At 55.0% G+C, this 18,977-nt stretch overlaps 1 protein-coding gene across 3 annotated transcripts in view; it reads left to right on the plus strand.

Annotated features, from left to right (window-relative positions):
* Positions 1 to 5,006, plus strand: part of KAT14 (lysine acetyltransferase 14) — a 532,637-nt gene extending 527,631 nt beyond the window's left edge. For all 3 annotated transcript variants that reach the window (XM_085611763.1, XM_085611764.1, XM_085611765.1), the window contains one exon: positions 4,296 to 5,006. In XM_085611763.1, coding sequence (XP_085467889.1) covers positions 4,296 to 4,469 — 174 coding nt within the window. In that variant the 3' untranslated portion in view covers positions 4,470 to 5,006. The remainder of the gene's footprint in view (positions 1 to 4,295) is intronic.
* Positions 5,007 to 18,977: the final 13,971 nt, after the last annotated feature.

Consider the following 18,977-nt stretch of genomic DNA (forward strand, 5'->3'; position numbering starts at 1 on the left):
TCTTGATTCCATCCTTGGAATCCACCGGACACTCTTCACTGACTGCCTGTCAGCACCTTTTCTTCAGGCATCCATAGGAGTCGACGACGAAACCCGACGCAAGTTCACACCTATGCACCCGCAGCCCGTGGGCTAGGTAAACTGAGTACTCCGGTGCTCACAAGGGTATTGACTATCCTAGGGTCTAGTTTCCAAGTCTCTAACTCCTTGCTCTTTCCGAAGTGTCCTAAAACTCTTTATTTCTAAACATCACTATTTCTATTGACTTTAACGCATTACGCGTGAGTGTTTCCACTCTGCACCCGAATCCCGTGGGCCTCCCACTGCCTAGTAACTGGTAGTATAGTGTAGCCCCAGCGATTCCCTAGGCCTAGGCCTAACCTGTGTTTGTGACAGTGGTCCTTATACCACTTACTTAGTATATGGTTTGCGTGGCCCCTAGGGCCTAACTGTATTACTTACCTGTGTGACTTATGTATGCTTAAATAAGACTGTGTTGTACTTACCTCGAATCTCATAAAGAGTTCTGAGGGTATTTTGACTAGAATAAATACATTCTATTTTTATATACATCTGTTGTGGTGTCCTTTCATTTGGTATTCAAGGGATTGCAAATGGTATAACAGCTGGCTTCACATGCCATACAGAGTTTCGCCTAAGACTGCTCTTGTCCATGCTACCACTAGGATAGCTGGTCTATAAGGTTGACTTTACAACCAATCACCATAAGGGTTGTTTGGACTGATACAAGGTGTACACTAGAACTAGTGACATCATATATCAGGCCAACTTCTCACAGACACCATCCAGTCCTCTTGATGCAGTGCCTGAAGAACCTGCGCTAGAGTGAGCATCTTGAACCTCTCCTGCTTGAGAAATAGATTCAAGATTCTGAGGTCCAGGATAGGACGTAGCCTGCCATCCTTCTTGGCAATCAGGAAATACCGGGAGTAGCATCCCTGACCCCTTTCCTGCTCCGGAACCACCTCTATCTCACCTTCTTGTAACAGGGTAAGAACCTCCTTCTGAAGGAGAAGCAAATGATCCTCCGTGCAAAACCCTTGGCAAGGAGGGTAAGGAGGAGGGAATTCCCTGAAGGGAAGGGCGTACCCATTTTCCACAAGATCTAGAACCCAAAGGTCCAAAGTTATACATTTCCAGCCTTGTAGAAAATGGGTTAGCCGACCTCCCACAGGACCCACATGATCCAGGATGGCGGATCTAGGGCTGCTTTCCTGCATTACCGGGAGGGGAGGTAGAGGAGGAGGAGGAAGAGGGATGTCATCCAGCTCCATGAAGGTGACCTCTGCCTTTACCTCTGTAGGATTTATACAGAGGGTTTTGCTGCTGTTGTTGTTGTTGCTGAGGCTGACGGGAACAAAAGGAAAATTTCCCAAAACCACAGTATCTTCTGTAACCATACCCTCTTGACTGAGACTGTAATCCCAGGGATTTTTCTGTGGCTTTACTGTCCTTAAATCTCTGCAACGCCAAGTCAGCTTTTTCCCCGAAGAGCTTAGAACCGTTCAAGGGAAGGTCCAAAAGGGCAGCTTGCACATCAGGTGAAGATCTTAAGCATGCATGCCTCCTAGTAGCAACAGACTAACCCATCACCCTTGCCACCGAATCTGCAGTGTCCAGACCCGACTGGATTACTTGGCGAGCAGCCGCCTGAGAGTCCAACAAGGCCTCACTTAAATTGCTCCGATCCTCTTCCGACAGCTTAGGGAGAATCTGCTTGGCAGAGTCCATAAGGGCGTTGATATATTTCCCAAATAGACAAGTTGCATTTGTGGATTTCAATGGAAGCTGTAGATCCAACAGTTCAGCTGCCTTCTTGATGAGAACATGATAAAGAGCTACATCCTTAGAAGGAGAAGCCTTCTGTAATGCAAAGTCCCCTTCCGAAGAGACATCCAAACCACTTGCTTCACACAAGTCTTCCAATAAGTCCTCAGACTCATACATTTCCCCTTCCTGTATCTCACCAGCCCGATATTGCTCCTCATCAATCAGCCTCTGAGCTTCTCTTCTAGAATGCATCCTCGGCTGCGGCGCCAACCACGGCGTCGACGGCTCCGGCAACGGCATCGAAGGAGGCTCCGTGACAGGGACCCGTGTTGAACGAACCCTGGAAGAGGGGACGCCAGACGGGGCCGGAGACTGCTCAAGCGGCGTCGACACCCTCGGCGCCGGAAACTGCCATGACGGCGCCATCGGCGTATAAGGCATAAAGGGGGCCGGAGGATAATGCTGAGGCACGCCCAAATTAAATGCCAAAGGGCCCATGGGACCCGAAGGTGCTCCAGAGGGGCATGTGGCTCTGTTAAAAATACCATGCATCGCATTCATGATCCGAACCCGGCGCCGGGAACGAAGGATACTGTGCCGGTTCGACTTCCTTATGAGGAGTCTCCGGAGTCGGATCCGCTGGAGTGACAGGTGGAGCCACAGGAGCAGCAGGAGACTTTTCTTCCACTGGATTCGAATCCCCATCCGAAGCCGGAGAATCAACCGGCCCCGGAGACAGCGCCGGAGTACCCAAATCAGGAGACCGGCCCGGCGAAGCCTGTGGAGACTCAGAAGGTGAAGGAGAAAGAACATCCTTGGCACGACGTCGAGGAGCAGGAGAAGGCGACTTCGAAGCTCGAGACTTGGACGAACGACGTCGAGACCCATGTCTCCTCTTCTTCTTGTGCCTTCTCTTGGATCCATGCGAAGTCGACGACCTCGACTTCGATCTTTTACAACCTCTTTTCTCCTTTCTCACCTTGGACATATAGAGCTTAGCCTCTCTTTCCTTCAGCGCCTTGGGGTTCATTTTTCTGCAGGATGAACAACCTTCGACGTCGTGATCACTAGAAAGGCACCAGAGACAGTCATCATGCGGATCAGTAATTGACATGAGACCTCCACATTCCTTGCAGGGCTTGAAACCCGACTTCCTAGGAACAGATATAGTCGAAAACAGTAACAAGCAAAGTCTCGAAACAAAGTAGTAGTTGAAAGACAGGAGAGTCCCAGAAAATCCGTTGGCTTGTAGCGCGGAAAAAAGGAACTGACATCATCACGCCGACGTGGTCTTCTTATGGCTCCGGTGACGTCATGCGGAGCCGCGTGCGCAGCCATGATGCTGTGACGACCTCGTCGGCGCAGAGAGCTACAAAAAATTTGCGGAATGCTGGTGCAGAGGGGATATTCATAAGGTGAGGAATCCACAGGCAGATGTATCCATCAGAATTCTAGGTTAAGGGACTCCCTTTTTAGGGCCCTAGTTTTGTGCACCAGTGGGCAGCGGCTTGCATGGCTCTGCGCTTCTGGCGTGGAATGTTGTGTAAAGAACTGACTTCAGCGCGCAAGGGCGGCATCTAAGTAGATACCGCGACATCATTCCGGCGACCCCGATGCCAACGACTAACCCGGAGTCGACCGACTCCACCTATCAACATGCAGAGGTACTGCTGAGGAAAAAATTCTCCGGATCCAGTCTGACGCCTGGGGGTAATTCTAAGGTGAGAAATCCATAACGAATTTGTCTCTTACAGATATATTGTTACCAACGGTAAGTAACTTGTTCTTCTGGACATTTGTAATATTAAAAACACTTTCTTACATATTTGTATCAATAGCAGGAAGCAATTTGCAGAATTGCCTATAATACTTGAGTCTTCAAGGCTATTTCTATATATTTTCTATTACAGCTACCCTTCCTTGTCATCCTTAACTTTTACCGGAGACCAAGAGCAAGTTGTTCCATCACAGCTACCCTTGTGCTCTTTTCTATATGTAACTTAAATTAGCCTTCATCACTACTCAGTAATTTATCTGATGCCCAAGGGAATAAAATGCCGGATTCTGCATCATTTGAGATTATTGTGCAAGAAAAACACCAAAGTGCTCTAGTGATAGGATGGCTGCTCTTAATTATAGCAACTATTTTCTCGTTTTACCTCTTGGACATGCTGGCTTGTACGTTTTGCTTTTGAAACGTCGAAGTTTGTGTGCAGAACGTGTCAATCCTCGTGTAGTATGCCACTCTACATACGTTTGTAAACTGTCAATGCTCTCATCAGTGTCATTTCTTCCTTATTTTTTATGTTCCTCACACTTTTTTCTATTGGTGTTGCCTATACCTGTATTAGTTACAAAAATGCTATCGTTTTCAGTTTTGAATTGAGAGCAGAGTACAAGCCTCCTTAGTTCCTATACCTGCAGAATAATCTGAGTTTATACATCTACACATATCCCCTTAGATTGTCTATTCAAACTTATTTTCTTTTTTTTTCCTTTGGCAGACCTGCATGGGCAAAGATGTTATTATTCACGTATCTGCAAGTAACCCTGCTATGCTGCTGTACCAGAAGTTTGGATTTAAGACCGAGGAATATGTATTGGACTTCTATGACAAGTACTACCCCTTGGACAGCAAGGAATGCAAACATGCATTTTTACTACGGCTCCGAATGTGATCGACAGATGAAATTCAGAAATGGAGAGCATGGCCTGACAGGGACCTGTAAAGCTCAAGGACACTCTCAGACCAACAGTTGCGCCACTATAGAGTTGTACTGTCCATTTTGCTGCCAAAGTCTGTGTATAGCCTTCTACAACAAATGTGAAACTCTTCTGGTCCGGTTTCCAAGGCATTACCAGAAAACTGATTTGTACAGGACTATAGAAAGATCTAAATTGGGCAAGTCGCTCAATAGCTCTGATGCCCTGGACCAAAAACTGTGAGGTATACTTCAGAGTATTAGAGAGACGTATCTTATCTGAATCCAGTTGTACTAGCCATTGCACTGTGATCCGTTTAAATGGCATGATTTTAAACAGTAGGAGCCCCGCTAGTGCAGAGTGCACTGTTCGGTAACACGTAGTGAAGAACATGATGGTTCAAATTGGTCTCTATAAAGTTATGCCCAGGTAGCACACATGCAGCATGACTGCAAACTGAACCTGCTGTCAATTGTTTGAAAGCAAATAAAAATAGACGTGGATATCGCTGATTAAGAGAATATACTTCATTTATATTCTGGGGTCCTTTTGATTAGGGTGTATAAAATTATAATTCTGGCTACAAAGTTTTATAAAGATGCCAAATTCTACAACTTGAGAGTTGTAGATTGTGGGATACAGGCAAATTCTGCATGTGGTTTAAATTTGCAGCAAAGAAAATAAAAAGCAAAATGTTTTTACATGGCACTTTCCTGCTAAACATTTTGGTGGGATTATTCTCCTAAAAAAAATCAAGGTTTTGTACAGGTTCGCCTATCATTCCTCCTTTTCTAAGGATTTTTGACCCACTGTATTTATTGGTGACGTTCAGATTTGTGTGCCTAATTTAATGTAGAATCACAAGCATGCCACAGGAATTCGGCAGCTGTGCATGCCAAAATGCAAAAAAAAGGTCTCAAGACTAGTGTGTTGCTCCTACCCTAGTGGCGACAAGGGGGTGGGTGGTTTGAGGGGCAGCTGTCCAAGGGGTGGTCTGTCCCCCGGGCAGATTGGGAGGGTGGCACAGTCCAACGACTGCAGTTTTGTGTTGGCCTGGTTATCAGCCCAAATGTAGTCCAACACTTATTTAGGGGCCCCTCTTGGGCTACCAGCCACCATATCTGAAAGGGACAAGTTAGTGATAGATTCCTTACCTTAGAATATCCCCAGGCATCAGACTGGATCTGGAAAGTCTTTTCGAAGCAGTACCCTTGCGCATCAGTAGGTGGCGTCGTGCGGCTCCGCGTCCGTCACTGGCATTGTATGCGCCGAGATGACGTCACGGAGACTACTGCGGCGCCACCCATGCGCGCTGACGTCAGTTCTTTCTTTTTCCGCGCCAGCAAAAGCAGATCCGGATAGAGCACGTACCTTAGTCACTTTTTGACTACTCTTTTTATGTTTAAAACGTTTTTATTGAGACAAAAACAAACCATGGGGGAGGGGGATAGGAGGTCAGGATACATAGAATACAGTCAAAGAAAAAGGGTGCAACTCCAGAGGGTTGGCAATAGGTAGCGCAGTAAGTCAGGGGAAAAAACGCGGTAAATGAAGGCTAGAAATGCAAGCTATGGAATCCCCGCCCGCGTATCCAACACCCCAAATCTAAGCAATGAAAGCCATCAGCAACTCAACAGAACACAATCCCCCCCCCCCATCCCCCATCCTCCCAGTAACGAACCCCCCCCCCCCCCCACCCCCCCCACCCCCGTCCTATGGTCCCGCACCAGAGTAATCCGCACCAGGAAGCCCCGCACCCCCCCCCCTCCCTGGGAGGTCCCCGCCTCACATGTAAACTAGTCCGCCGGGGTCACCGGCGGCGTCAGCCTGAGAAGCCTAAGATACCTCGGGCAGGTGAGCTCCCGGAATTCAGTGGACAGCAGCGCTAGAAAGGGTTGCCACAGCTCTTCAAATTGGTCTATCTCCCCCGTAAGCGACAGCTTCTCCATCCCCAGCACATGCCAAAGCCTATGCAACCAACCGGTGATGGAGGGGACGGTGGCTGTGCGCCAGTGGATTAGAATGTTCTGAACCGCAGACCCCAGCGCAATTGCGATCTGCCTACCCCTACGGGACTTCAGTGGGTACATTAGGTCATTGGGGAGGCCCAACAGGACATACGCCGGGAGTCGCGGCAGCTCTATCCCAAAGTGCTTATCCACCTCGTCCAGAACTTCCTTCCAGTAGGCGGTCAGCACTGGGCAATCCCAAAGAATGTGTGAAAGGGTACCTTCCTGCCCGCAGCTCCGCCAGCACCCCCTGTCAGTGTGTTTATGCATTTCATACAGTCTCTCCGGGGTGTAGTACCAGTATGTGGACACCTTAGTAAAGGTCTCCGTAAGGCCCGTGTGATATGCAGAGTGCCGCGCCCGATACGCAATTTTGTCCCATTCCTTGTGGCTGAGTGTCCTACCCAATTCCCTGTGCCAGCGCTCCCTCCCCGGGTTGTAATAGTGAAACGGCGGGGGTTGTAGGTATTTGTACAGATCGGTAATTAGCTTAGCGTCGGAGGTCCGAGTAGCCAGCCACCTCTCATACGGTGTAATGGGACGGGCGGCGGTGGCACGCACCTGGGGCTGGAGGGCCCAATGCCGAACCTGCATGTAGCGCAATCTGTCCAGCTCCGTCAGGCCGAACTCCTGGCGGAGTTGCTGAAAAGGAACCACTCCTTCCGGGCCATAAATCTGGAAGAGTGCCCTGCAGCCCGCCTGCACCCAGTGGGAGAAAACCCCCGGCTCCATCCCTGGGGAGAAGTCCGGGTTGCCCACAATGGGCGTGAGCGGCGAAGGGAAGGTGGTAAGGCCCCGGGCCTCACAGACCGCGTCCCACACACGCAAGGGGACCCGCGTAACAAAGGAAGCGTAAAGATTAGGGGGGCGATGCGCGCGGCGCAGGAATGGAACCTCTTGTAAGGTGCGGCCCGCCACTGCCTGGTCTTGAAAGAGCCAATGTTTGTCGGACTCCCACCTGCTCCACTCCACCAGATAGCGTAGCTGTGCCGCCTGAAAGTACTTACGGAGGTCTGGAATGCCGAGACCCCCCGCCTCCGGAGCAAGCGTGGAGAGGACCCTCTTCATGCGTGGCCTGCGGCCCTGCCAGACAAAGCGGGAGATGTCAGCCTGCATTTGTCGTATCCAGCCCACCGGGGGTTGGAGCGGGAGGGCCCGGAAAAGATATAGTATCTGGGGCAACACCGTCATCTTGACCGCCGCGATTCGCCCCAGCCAGGACAGCAGGCCTTTGTTCCAGCGGCCAAGCTCGTCCTTGATCTTCCTGCTGAGGGAGGCATAATTGGCCGTAACCATCTCCGGTAATGTAGGCGCCAGTAGGATCCCCAGGTACGGCACCGTGGACGAGGACCACTGCATGGGGAAGAGCCGCTGAAGATCCCTCCTGGTATCCGCAGCCAGGGACACGTCTAACGCCATCGACTTGCTCATATTCATTTTGAAGCCGGCCACCCCCGCAAAGGCGTCCAGTTCCCGGAGGCAAGCAGGCAGCGACCTCCCAGGGTCGTCCAAGGTCAGCAGGACATCATCCGCGTAGAGACTGATGGTGTGGACGTACTGGCCCATCCGGACCCCGACAGCATCCGGATTATTACGAATCCTCTGAGCAAACGGCTCCATGTAGAGGGCAAACAAGAGCGGCGAAAGAGGGCAGCCCTGCCGCGTGCCGCGCTCGATGGCAAAGCCACCGGAGCTACACCCGTTGACCCGCACCGACGCTGAAGGATGCTTATAGCAGTTGAATACCATGGTGCGGAACTTATCGCCGATTCCCAATTTCTTGAGAACCAGCTCAAGATACGGCCAGTGGACTCTGTCGAAGGCCTTCTCCGCATCGACGGACAGCAACATCCGCTCCCCCGAGATCCTTGAGGCCTTCTCCAGAACATGCGTCACCCGCTTGGTGTTGTCAACCGTCTGTCTGCCGGGCACAAAACCAGCCTGGTCCGCCTCCACCAGACCGGGGAGGTGTGGACTCAGCCTGGACGCGAGAATCCCCGTGTACAACTTGAGGTCGACATTTAAAAGCGAGATGGGTCGGTACGAGCCGCAGAGGGCCCGGTCCTTCCCAGGTTTCGGGATTACCGCGACCGTCGCCCTCAGGAGATCCGGAGGGATGGCTCCCGGTTCGGAGAAAGAATTAAATAGCCGAGTAAGGACAGGGGCCACAGCCGTGCAAAAAGTCTTGTAAAATAGCGACGTGTACCCGTCCGGACCCGGGGCCTTGCCATGTTTCAGCCGCGCGATAGCTGAAATCACTTCCTCAACATGGATGTCCCGCTCCAGGTGGTCCGCCTGAGCGGGATCCAGTACCGGGAGGGTCACCGACTCCAAATAGCCGTCGGCATCCCGTGGCGAGGAGGGCTCCTCAGCATACAGCGCCTCGTAGAAGCCGCGGAAAGATTCCGCTACCTCCGCGTCCCCGGAGACAACCCCCCCGTCCGTGCCCACCAATTCTTTCACAACGCTACGCTGTTGCGCGACCCGGAGCCGGTGTGCTAGGAGCTTGCCACATCTGTCCCCCCCAGTGTAGTAGGCATGTTTCAAGCGCAGGGCGGCATACTCCGCCCTGTCAAGATCCAGCGCCGACAGGAGCTTCCTCGCTGCCTTCAACTGCCTCCACACCCTCGGCGCCCCCGTGCGGCGGTGGACCTGCTCAAGCTCCCGGACCTGAGCTGTCAGCTCATCCCTCTTCAGTTGCCGCTCCTTATTTTCAGCTGCAGAGATAGAGATAAATTCCCCCCGGAGGACTGCCTTCAATGCCGCCCACTGTGTCGCCTGCGAGGTGTCAGTGTTGCTATTGTGGGTGAGATAGTCCCGTATGACCTCCCCGATGCGTTGCACCACCGACTTCTTGTGTAGAAGGGTATCCCGGAGGCGCCACACCCCCCGAGAGGGGGAGGCCGCCGGCCACTGGAAAACGCCGGTGACTGGGGAGTGGTCAGACAAGGTCAGGACCCCGATGTCCGCCTACGTGGCAGCGGCACGCATCGGTCCACTCACCAGGAGGTAGTCCAGCCGTGAGTAGGTTCGGTGTGCGTGCGAGAAATAAGAGTAGTCCCTATCCGTGGGGTGCATGGAGCGCCAAAGGTCGTGCAAGTCCATTTCCGCAATCCGGGCCCTCCCAGCCAGGGACAGTTCCCCCGTCTGCGGGAAGCGCTGCGCCGATCTGTCCATCACAGAATCGAAGACAATGTTAAGGTCCCCCCCCAAGATAATGTGGCGGTCGGGGGAAGCAGTGACATCCACCAGCGCGGAGTCTAGGAAGCGCTCTTGGTGATCATTTGGGCTATAAACGGAGCCGACCGTAAATGCTATGCCTCCCAGGCGCATGCGATACGCAAGGAGCCTCCCCTTCTGTTCAGCACACTTATGCAAAACCTCCCCCCGAAAGGAGCTCGCTAGGAGAATGGCCACCCCCGCCGTCTTGTTCGCTGCCGAGGAAAAGAACTGGGTGGGGAACTTGGCAGAACGCATCCTATGGCAATCTCGGGGCAATAAGTGTGTCTCCTGCAAAAGGCAAATGTCCGCCTGCGTCCCCTCCAGCAACGATAGGATCGCTCTGCGCTTCACCGGGTTATTCAGACCCTGAACATTAAGGGTCACTACCTTTAGGCCCGGCATTCCTCGCGGGGATCGGGAGCGCCATGCAATGGGCAGGGAATCAGCGGGTGGGGCGCGCGGGGCCGCCGCGCAGGACAAGCCGAAACAAAGCGGGCATAGACAACATCGGACGGGACCTTCCCAACCCCAAAACAACCCCCTCCCCCACCCCAAACACAACCCTGGCAACTAGCCACCCACAAACTCAAACACCCCATTGTCTCAGTCAAGCCCCAAGACGGGCAAGTCCGTAGAAAGAAACGAAGTGGACGTCCAGCCACTCACCAAGCATGTAGAGAAGCTAAAGACATCTCCCCCCGGAGTGTGTGTTAGGCCGTCAAGGCCACGCCAGAGGAGCCGGTCGAGTCCCCGGCCGCCACCCTCAGAGCGTCGGCCATGTCCGCCCTGATGGTAGGGGAGTCCGGACGCCCCACGCTGACCGCTGAGCGCCGCCTCGTTGACCTCCGCCGATTCCGTCTCTCCGAGGACCTCCATGACGGCGTAGCTCCTTCTTCCTCCGCCGCCGTGAGCCCCAGGACACCACAAATGTCTTGCAAGGAGCGTAGCTGGTGTAACACCCCATTCCACCGAAAAATCAGGCGGAAGGGGTGACCCCAAGAGTACGGCGTCTCGTGTTCGCGCAAAAAGTCAGTGGCAATCCTAAAGGACCTGCGTTTCTGCAGCGTGATGGCGGAGAGGTCCTGGTAAAGCGCCACCGGCCGATCCCGGAAAGTCAGGGGCTGTTTCCTGCGGGCCTCAGCCATGATGCGTTCCTTCAGTGGAAAGTCGGGCAGGAAGGCCAGAATGTCCGGTGGGGGTGCCGATGACTGGCGCTGCCGGCCGACCCTATGCGCCCTATCAATGCTGATGGGAAAGTCCGCAGCTTCCCCCAGGATCTCTCGGAACAGGGCCTGCAGGTAGCCCCTCAGATCGGACCCCTCATCCGCAGTCGGCACACCACGCACTCGGATGTTGTTTCTCCGAGATCTGTTCTCAAGGTCCTCAGAGTGGGCCTGGAGCTCCACACACTGCTCACGGAGGCGGAGAACATCCTGCTGTAGGTGGACTATCTCCTCCGCTCGATGTCGGCCCTCCGTCTCCACCGCTTCAACACGTTCGCCTAGGCCCTCCACCTCCCTGCGCACTTCTCGGACCTCGCTGGCCACCTCCCGCTTCAGTGTCTGGAAGTCCTCCCTGAGGGAGCTAAACAGTTCCTCCATAAAGGCCCTCGTGACGGGTGGCACCCCCCCCAGTCACATCTGCCGGAGCCCGGGAGGACCCCGGCGAGGGCTGCGTCCTGTCCCGCAATTGCTGGGCCCTGCCAAGCATGTCCGGCAGGGTACGGTCCCCTTTCTTCGGGCCGCCTCTTCCAGACATCGTTAGCTCCGCAGTCGAGCACAGATCCAGGCGCCCCAGGGGTGCTCAGCCGCCGGCAAGCCCTCGACGTGGGTATCCCCCACGAGCGAAGTCGCTGCGTCACAGGTGACAAAATGGCGGCCCAGTCCGGTCACCGTCAGCCGCGGGAGCCCGTGCGAGACAACCAAGGGGGCCGCAGCGGGGGGGTCTCATCAGCACATCCCTCCGAGAGTCAGCCCAGCAGCAGCGGGGGCCTGCATCCAGCTGCCAGGACTCCGGCGAAGGCTGCCACCACTGCTCCTTCGGGGACAAAATGGCGGCAGGGCGGAGCAGGCCAAAATGACCAGGCCCGACGACACCGCCGGGGCCCCTGAAGCACCCCACAGTCAAACAAGTTCCACCACCAGCCCCAGTCCGTCACGCACAGGGCCCAAATGGTCCAACCCCGTCAGGGAGTCCGCTGTACCTCGGCTAGGAGTTAGGGCCCCCCGCAGCACGAGGTGTCGCCGTCCCAAGTCTGAGTGCCGGGGCGCCCGTCTCAAGCCTTCCGCACCATCGGGTCCTCTCCCGCAAGGCTCCTTCAATCTCCGTCGAGCGGCGGGCCAGATCCCCTCCAAATCGCAACTTTCAGCACCAGGCCCAACCGCGGTGTCCGGACAGCACTCCAATGCGCTCCGCCCCTCGGGCTCGCCGTCGTCCCTTGAACTCGATCGAACTTTTGGGGGGGTTCCCCCGAGGCGATCCGAACCAAAACAGCACCAATATGCACCCCTGGTGCTCCGCCACTCTCCTCTCCCGCGCTGAGCCTCAGCAGGGGGAGAAAAGCGTAAGAAAAGGGCTCAAGCTTGGCCGGGCCGGAGGAGCCACGGGAGGAAGCGTCCGCTCACCCCGCCATCTTGGCCACGCCCCTTGACTACTCTTTTGAGACTTTTTGTCTCCCCTTTTTTCTCCTGGTGCACGTAGGGATGCCTGGCTTTAAGTCTTGTGGGGCCTGCCGTCGCAACATGTCGGTGGCGGACCCCCATGATGTTTGCCTCTACTGCCTGGAGACCGACCATGACTCCCGGTCCTGCAGGGTCTGTCGAGCCATGGCCACGATGGCCTTGAGGGAGTGACGCCGGAAACTGCTGGAGGTCCGGCACTCGTCCCAACGCCGCTCCAGGTCCAGGGACCGTTCCCGGGACCGCTCGCGGGGCCGCAGTCGTCTCTCATCGGGCTCCAAGTCTACGCCCTTGGATTCCAGTAAGCGACATCATATAAAGAAGTCGAAGAAGCGTGCTCGCTCTCTGACGTCCCCCCGTCGGTTCTCGGATGCGGACAAGGGGGACAGGGGTTCTGCCCCTGCAGCTCCCTTGGAGCCTGGGAGTCCCGCGGCCTACCCGCCTTACCCGGGTCCGTCGGCGACTCCCGAACAGGTGCAAGAGTTTCTTGCCATCATGGACCGCCTTTTTAAGCCTCGGGCTCCTGCTGGCGCGCCTTCGGACCCCGCGGTCCCGTGTCCAGATCCTGTTGGCCCGTCGGTGCCACCGGCGGATCCAGCTTTGGCGCTACCGGCGGATCCAGCTTTGGCTCCGGCCCCGGCGCCACGAGGTCCGGCGCTGCCGGCTCCGAACCCAGCGCCGCCCTTGGCTCTGCCTCCGGCGCCACAGTGGGTGCCGTTCGTTCCACCCTTGCCCCGGTTCCAGGACCTTTACGTTCCTACCTGGGATCCGCATTGGGAGACGGCTCCGGTCTGGCCCCGACCGGCGCCGTTCACGGCGCCGTTTCTGATGCCGTATGTCCCTTCTGTGGCTCCGGCTCTGCTGCCGCGACTGGTTCCTCCTGCAACGGAGGTGGAGGATGACTGGGAGGGGTCTGAGGACCCTCTTGCCCGTCAATGTGACTCAGAGCAGGACTGGGTGGACCATCTGGAGGACGCCTGCGACCTCAATGTCTCTTCTGACCCTGGGTTTGCCACTCCCCCGCCTAAGATGGAGCAGGGTGCTTCCTACACGATGGTGCTCCGTTGGGCTGCTGAGGTCCTCAATCTTGATCTTCCTATGGTAGCCCGCAAAACTAACTTCATTACTGAGGTGCTCCAGGCGGCTTCGGCTTCGTCGGAGCCTCTGCTTCCTTTCAACGACGCCCTCACCGACGTCCTGTTGGGCACTTGGTCGCGGCCGGCCACAGGGGCCCCTGTGGATAGAAACGTCGCCAGGCGTCAACGCCCGGCACCTGGTGACCCCCCATTCTTGACCACTCGTCCCACGCCTGAGAGTCTGGTCATCCAGGCCTCGACGTCACAGAGTGCCTTTCCCACGGCTCTGCCGGATAAGGACTCCAAGAAGCTGGAGCAGTTTGGTAAGCGGTTGTTCTCGTCGGCCAGCTTGGGGCTGCGGTCGCTGAACACCGCCCGTTTGTTGGGCCGCTATTTCCACGCGGTGTGGGACACGGTTGCTCAGGTGTTAACTCAGTGCCCTGAGGAGGTCCATGCCGTGCTTTCCCAGGCGGTTGCTGAGGGTAAGGATGCAGTTAAGTTCGCTATTCGGTGTGGTCTGGACACTGCTGACTCGTTGGGCAGGGCGATTTCTACGACTGTGGCACTGCATCGCCATGCTTGCTTGCGATCCACTGGGTTCTCGCCTGTTAAGCATGTTACTCCTTGGCTAAGAAGGAGCCTCCTGTGGGGGGCTGCGTGCCCATTCTACTAGGGCAACTGCAGCCACTACTGCCTTGGGACATGGCGTCCCTTTGCAGGACATTTGTCAGGCAGCTACGTGGGCCTCGCTGCACACATTTACCAAGCATTACTGCCTTGACAGTCCGGTCCGGAGAGACTGCTTGTTTGGCCGTTCTGTTCTCCGTGACTTTCTGGTGTAATCTATTTGCAGACCCACCACCGGGGTTGGTATTGCTGGGGTATCTATTCTGAGGTACGGAATCTATCACTAACGTGTCTCTTTCAGATGCACAAGTTACTACTTGTGTAACGATATATCTGTAAGAGACATTTGTTAGTGATAGAGTCCTTACCGCCCCACCCATCCTCCCCGTTCTGCGAACTGATTCTAGGGTTAAGGTCATCCCCCTTTCAGGGTCCCAGCTCCATGGCACCAATGGTCAGTTTCTTGCATGGCTCTGCGTTCCTGGCACGGAAAGTCATGTACAGAACTGACGTCAGCGCACATGGGTGGCGCCTAAGTAGTCTCCGTGACGTCATCTCGGCGCATACGATGCCAGTGACGGACGCGGAGCCGCATGACGCCACCTACTGATGCGAAAGGGTACTGCTACGAAAAGACTTAACTGATCCAGTCTGACCCCTGGGGATTTTCTAAGGTAAGGAATCTATCACTAACTAATGCATCTTACAGATATATCGTTACACATGTAGAAACTTGTGTTTTAGGTGCACATGATGTGGTGACTGGTAGCCCAACCTTGTAGTGCTGCTTAGTCAGGTAGCCTTTTGTGGTGTCTTGTAGGTGCAGGGTATTATCAAATATCCCTACCATGTCCAGCGAGTCGTTGGTGGCCGAGGTAATGTGGCTGGTGAGGAAAGGTGGCAGGATGGGCCTGGTCGTCCAGGAGGTGCTGTCTTTCCCGGCTCGAGTACCTCGCCACCATGGTCGGGCATTCTCCGGGGGCTGCACCACATGCAGTGAGTGTTCACAGCCGCTTGGGGAATATGACAGGCTGGCCAGCCCATGCGGAGAGCAAGCGTCAGGTGCAGCCGGGCCAGCAAGGATGGAACAGAGAGGAGCGGCTTCAGTGCGCGTGCTCCACGTATATGGTTCCGCGGAAACCAGCCGAGGAAGAAAACGGGCGTCGTCTGAGGAGCCGCCTGCTCCCCATGTCCACGAAGGTAGGAGGGGCTCCGTGAGGTGTGCGGCCTCTGTGGAGCCCTTGGGATATAGCGCATCGGTCGGGAGAGGGCAGGAGGGTGGAGCCGGGTGGGGGGAAACTAGGGCTGATGGGCTCCAGATAGGGAATTACCAGGGGCAGGCATGGGGGAGAGTAGGGGAGATGCCCTAAGGACTGGAGGGGAAAAGCGAGGACATGGAGCTTGATTGGGAGGAGGGAGGGGACAACGAGGGAGAAGTCAGCAAAGACTGGGATGGGTTGGATATTTTTGATGACTGGAGGGGCACATGCAGTGTCCCACTTAGTGTCCCACCTGGACGCATACATGAGTAGAGGAGGGTCCCTGGGAGCGGGGGAACTGGGACAGGCGTGTCCAGGGGAGGGAGTAACCGGGTGGGGGGGGGGGGACCAGCTTCTGCCGTAGTGGCAGCAATTTTGGACTGGAGTGAGGAGGAAGTGGACTCTGGGAGGAGGACTCAGGGAGGGAGGACCTGGGGGATGAGGATTTTGGCATATGCAAGGAACCCCACCCCACCCCCCCCCCCACCAACCCCCCCTCCCCCCCCCCCCATTGGGTGCTGGTCCCTGGGGAGGGGGTGCCCACAGGAACCTTTCAGTCGGGGGTCTTGAAAGGAATGAGTCCTGGGGTTTAGAGGGGGTAAGGGGCAGGTTTCAGGGCGCCAGCACACCAGTCCTGTCTTCTTTATTACAGGGACAGGAATGGGGCATTGGACCGGAATCGGCAGAGCTGGGGACAGCTCCCTGACGCCGAGGTGAAGAGAGGGCTGGGCCCCGCACAGTCCGCCTGAAACCGGCTAGGGATCCCAAAGCGCGAACACATGAAGGCCCGGAGTGACCTCTGGTGGAGCCGCCGGTAGGTCACGCACAACCTCTGGTGCACGAGAGACGGTGAAGGCATGTAGGGCAGCGGCAAACCAGCAGGGTCGCTTCGGCCACTCCGGACGCTGGGTGTCGAATTGCCACATTGAGGTTGGGAATGAGAGTGTGTGGTGGATCCGCTGTGTGGGGTTGCATTAGATTACGAGGAAGACAGCTTGGAGGAGGGCGAGCTCCGGGAGGAGGAGCCAGAAGCTAGCGGGCGGGGCCATCTAACAAAGTGTAGTGTTTTGCAGGTGCCTAAGGTGAACACAGGAAGACAAGTCGGGGCTGGAATGGCGAGGTGGATTGCAACAGCACTGGCACCAACCTTGGCACCTGGTAAGGCCGTAAAAGAGGTTGCTGCTCCTACAATGGTGTCCACGGGCGTGGATGCTAGCGCTGGCACGGTAGGAGGCAAGAGGCTGCGCAAAAGAAAATACGTGACCGATGTGAGACTGGGCACGGAGGAGCAGGTGGGTATTGGGGGCCTGGCAAAACCGAGGATCATGGGGGCTGCAGGGGGGGAAGGAAAGAAGGACAGCCCGGACAGTAAAGAATGAAAGATCTGGAAGATACACGTTAGTTATAGATTCCCTACCTTAGAATTACCCTCTGCGCGTTGGACGGTGGCGTCGGACTGCTACGCGTCCGTCGTTGGCGTCGCGGAGCCGACCGACGCCACCTTCCAACATGCAGAGGTACTGCTGACGAAAAAACTTTCCGGATCCAGTCTGACGCCTGGGGGTAATTCTAAGGTAAGGAATCTATAACTAACTAATGTTTCTTACAGATATATCGTTACCGAAGGTAAGTAACTTGTTCTTTAACAAGTTACCTTATATGGGGGTGACCAAACCGTTTGGTGCCCATTTGATGTATGCGACAAACGAGTGCATTTGGAAGGGGGAGTACTTGGAAATGCTGAAGCTCCTGCATAGAGAAGTGAGGTCTATAAGGAGGAGTAATACGAATTGGCAAGCGGCCAAAAGTTCCCCTTACAATAGAAAATTGGACGGCAGCATTCTTAGTATATGCCAGTGTTTATTGTGAGAAATATCCAGATGGCTGTGTGGCGATGTTCAGGTTCATGGATGTGATTAGGAAGGTGCAAATCATGGGAGGGGGAAATGCGTGGGCACAGTATGACACGCGTTTGGCGTGGGACCCAGAGGCCAAGTGGGGCGAGTTGGATTTTGATCTATGGCAGCACACTAAGGGGGCTGCAAAGGGAAGGGGGGGGGTGATATTTACAGCGAGCGGGCTGGCCATCATATATCTGCCTTTTCAAGAGCGGTCCACCCGGAGAAGGGTGGCTGGACCCTCAAAACCATTGTCAAGGATGGGAGGGTCCTGTTGGGATTTTAACAAAGGGTTGTGTACGTGGTAATACTGCAAATTCTACCACAAACGCTCAGTGTTCCGGCAGACACCCCCTGGTCAACTGCTATGGGGTAAGGTGGTGCGCACAACAGCCAGGGAGGAAGCCAATGGCAGCAGTATGGGGGGGAGAGAGGACCATCAGCAACAGTTTATGGGTACAAGAGGGTGTAGAGGGGGGAAAAGACTTGGTGGGAAGGGCTCATACTCCGGTTAAACTAGAGAGGTTGGAGTATTGGTTGAGATTCTACGGGTGAGCGACGACGCAGAGCTATTTAGGAAGAGGTTCCTTTGCGGGTTCAGGTTGGGTGGGACAATTCACTGAACGGCCTATGGAGAACCTTATTGTGGCTCCAATCGGGGTTGTTCCAAAGAAGGAGGAAGGGTAGTTTTGTTTGATCCACTATTTGTCGTGGCCGGCGGGGCAGTTGGTGAATAACTTTATCGTGGAGGAGGCATTGTCAGTGTCTTACTCTTCGGTGGATGAGGCCATGTCACTGGTTGTGGCGGCGGGCCCGGGTGCATTGATGGCAAAAATGCAATGTGAAGTCAGCGTTTCGGCTACTTCTGGTGCACCCAGAGGATTTTCAGCTACTGGGTATGAATTTCGAAGGCAATTCGTAAGTGGACAAAGTGCTGCCAATGGGCTGCTCAGTATCCTGTGCATTGATCGAGTGCATTAACATATTTTCGCAACGAGTATTCACATGGTAGACAGGCCATCAGCTGTTGATACATTACTTGGACAATTTATTTTTTGAGGGGGCACCCGGCTCGGCAGACTGCAGAATGAGGCTGGCTAGTTTCCAGGATCTCATGGGTGACCTGGGTGTGCCATTGTACCCGGAAAAGACGGTGGGCCTCAACACGGTGCTGTTGTGTTGGGGCATTGAAACTGATTTAGTGCAAAAGGAGGCCAGGCTACTGGGAGATATGTGGAAAAAGATGCTGGCTCTAATCGGGTGCATGCTAGGGAAGGAGAAGTGAAGTAAGTTCAGGTGATGCTGGGACACCTCAATTTCGCGTGCAGAGTCAAACGGGCGGGTAGGTCTTTTTGCAGGAGGATGGGGAGGTCATGGTCTGGGATAGCTCTCCCCCATCACCTCATGCGCATTGCGGCGGGAGTTAAAGGGGATTAATAGTACAACTCCACCAGGTACTTAACGCTGGGCAGTAAATTCGGTCCCATTTAATATACCAACTCCACCGGCTAATTATCTCCGATCAAGTGCAGGTCAGTGACTTGTAGATGCATTTTAAATCCCGACTCCCCTAGGTACTTACCTCGCGTCAGGTGCTGGACAGTGAGTCAAGGGTCCAAAACGATATTCTAAATATACCAGGTAATAATGTCAGTGGGTGGGTGACAGCACCCTGGGAAAAAAACTATTCAACCTGGTACTTATTTCTAAGCAA

This window comes from Triturus cristatus, chromosome 6, assembly GCF_964204655.1.
Source record: "Triturus cristatus chromosome 6, aTriCri1.1, whole genome shotgun sequence".
NCBI classification, from domain to species: Eukaryota; Metazoa; Chordata; class Amphibia; order Caudata; family Salamandridae; genus Triturus; species Triturus cristatus.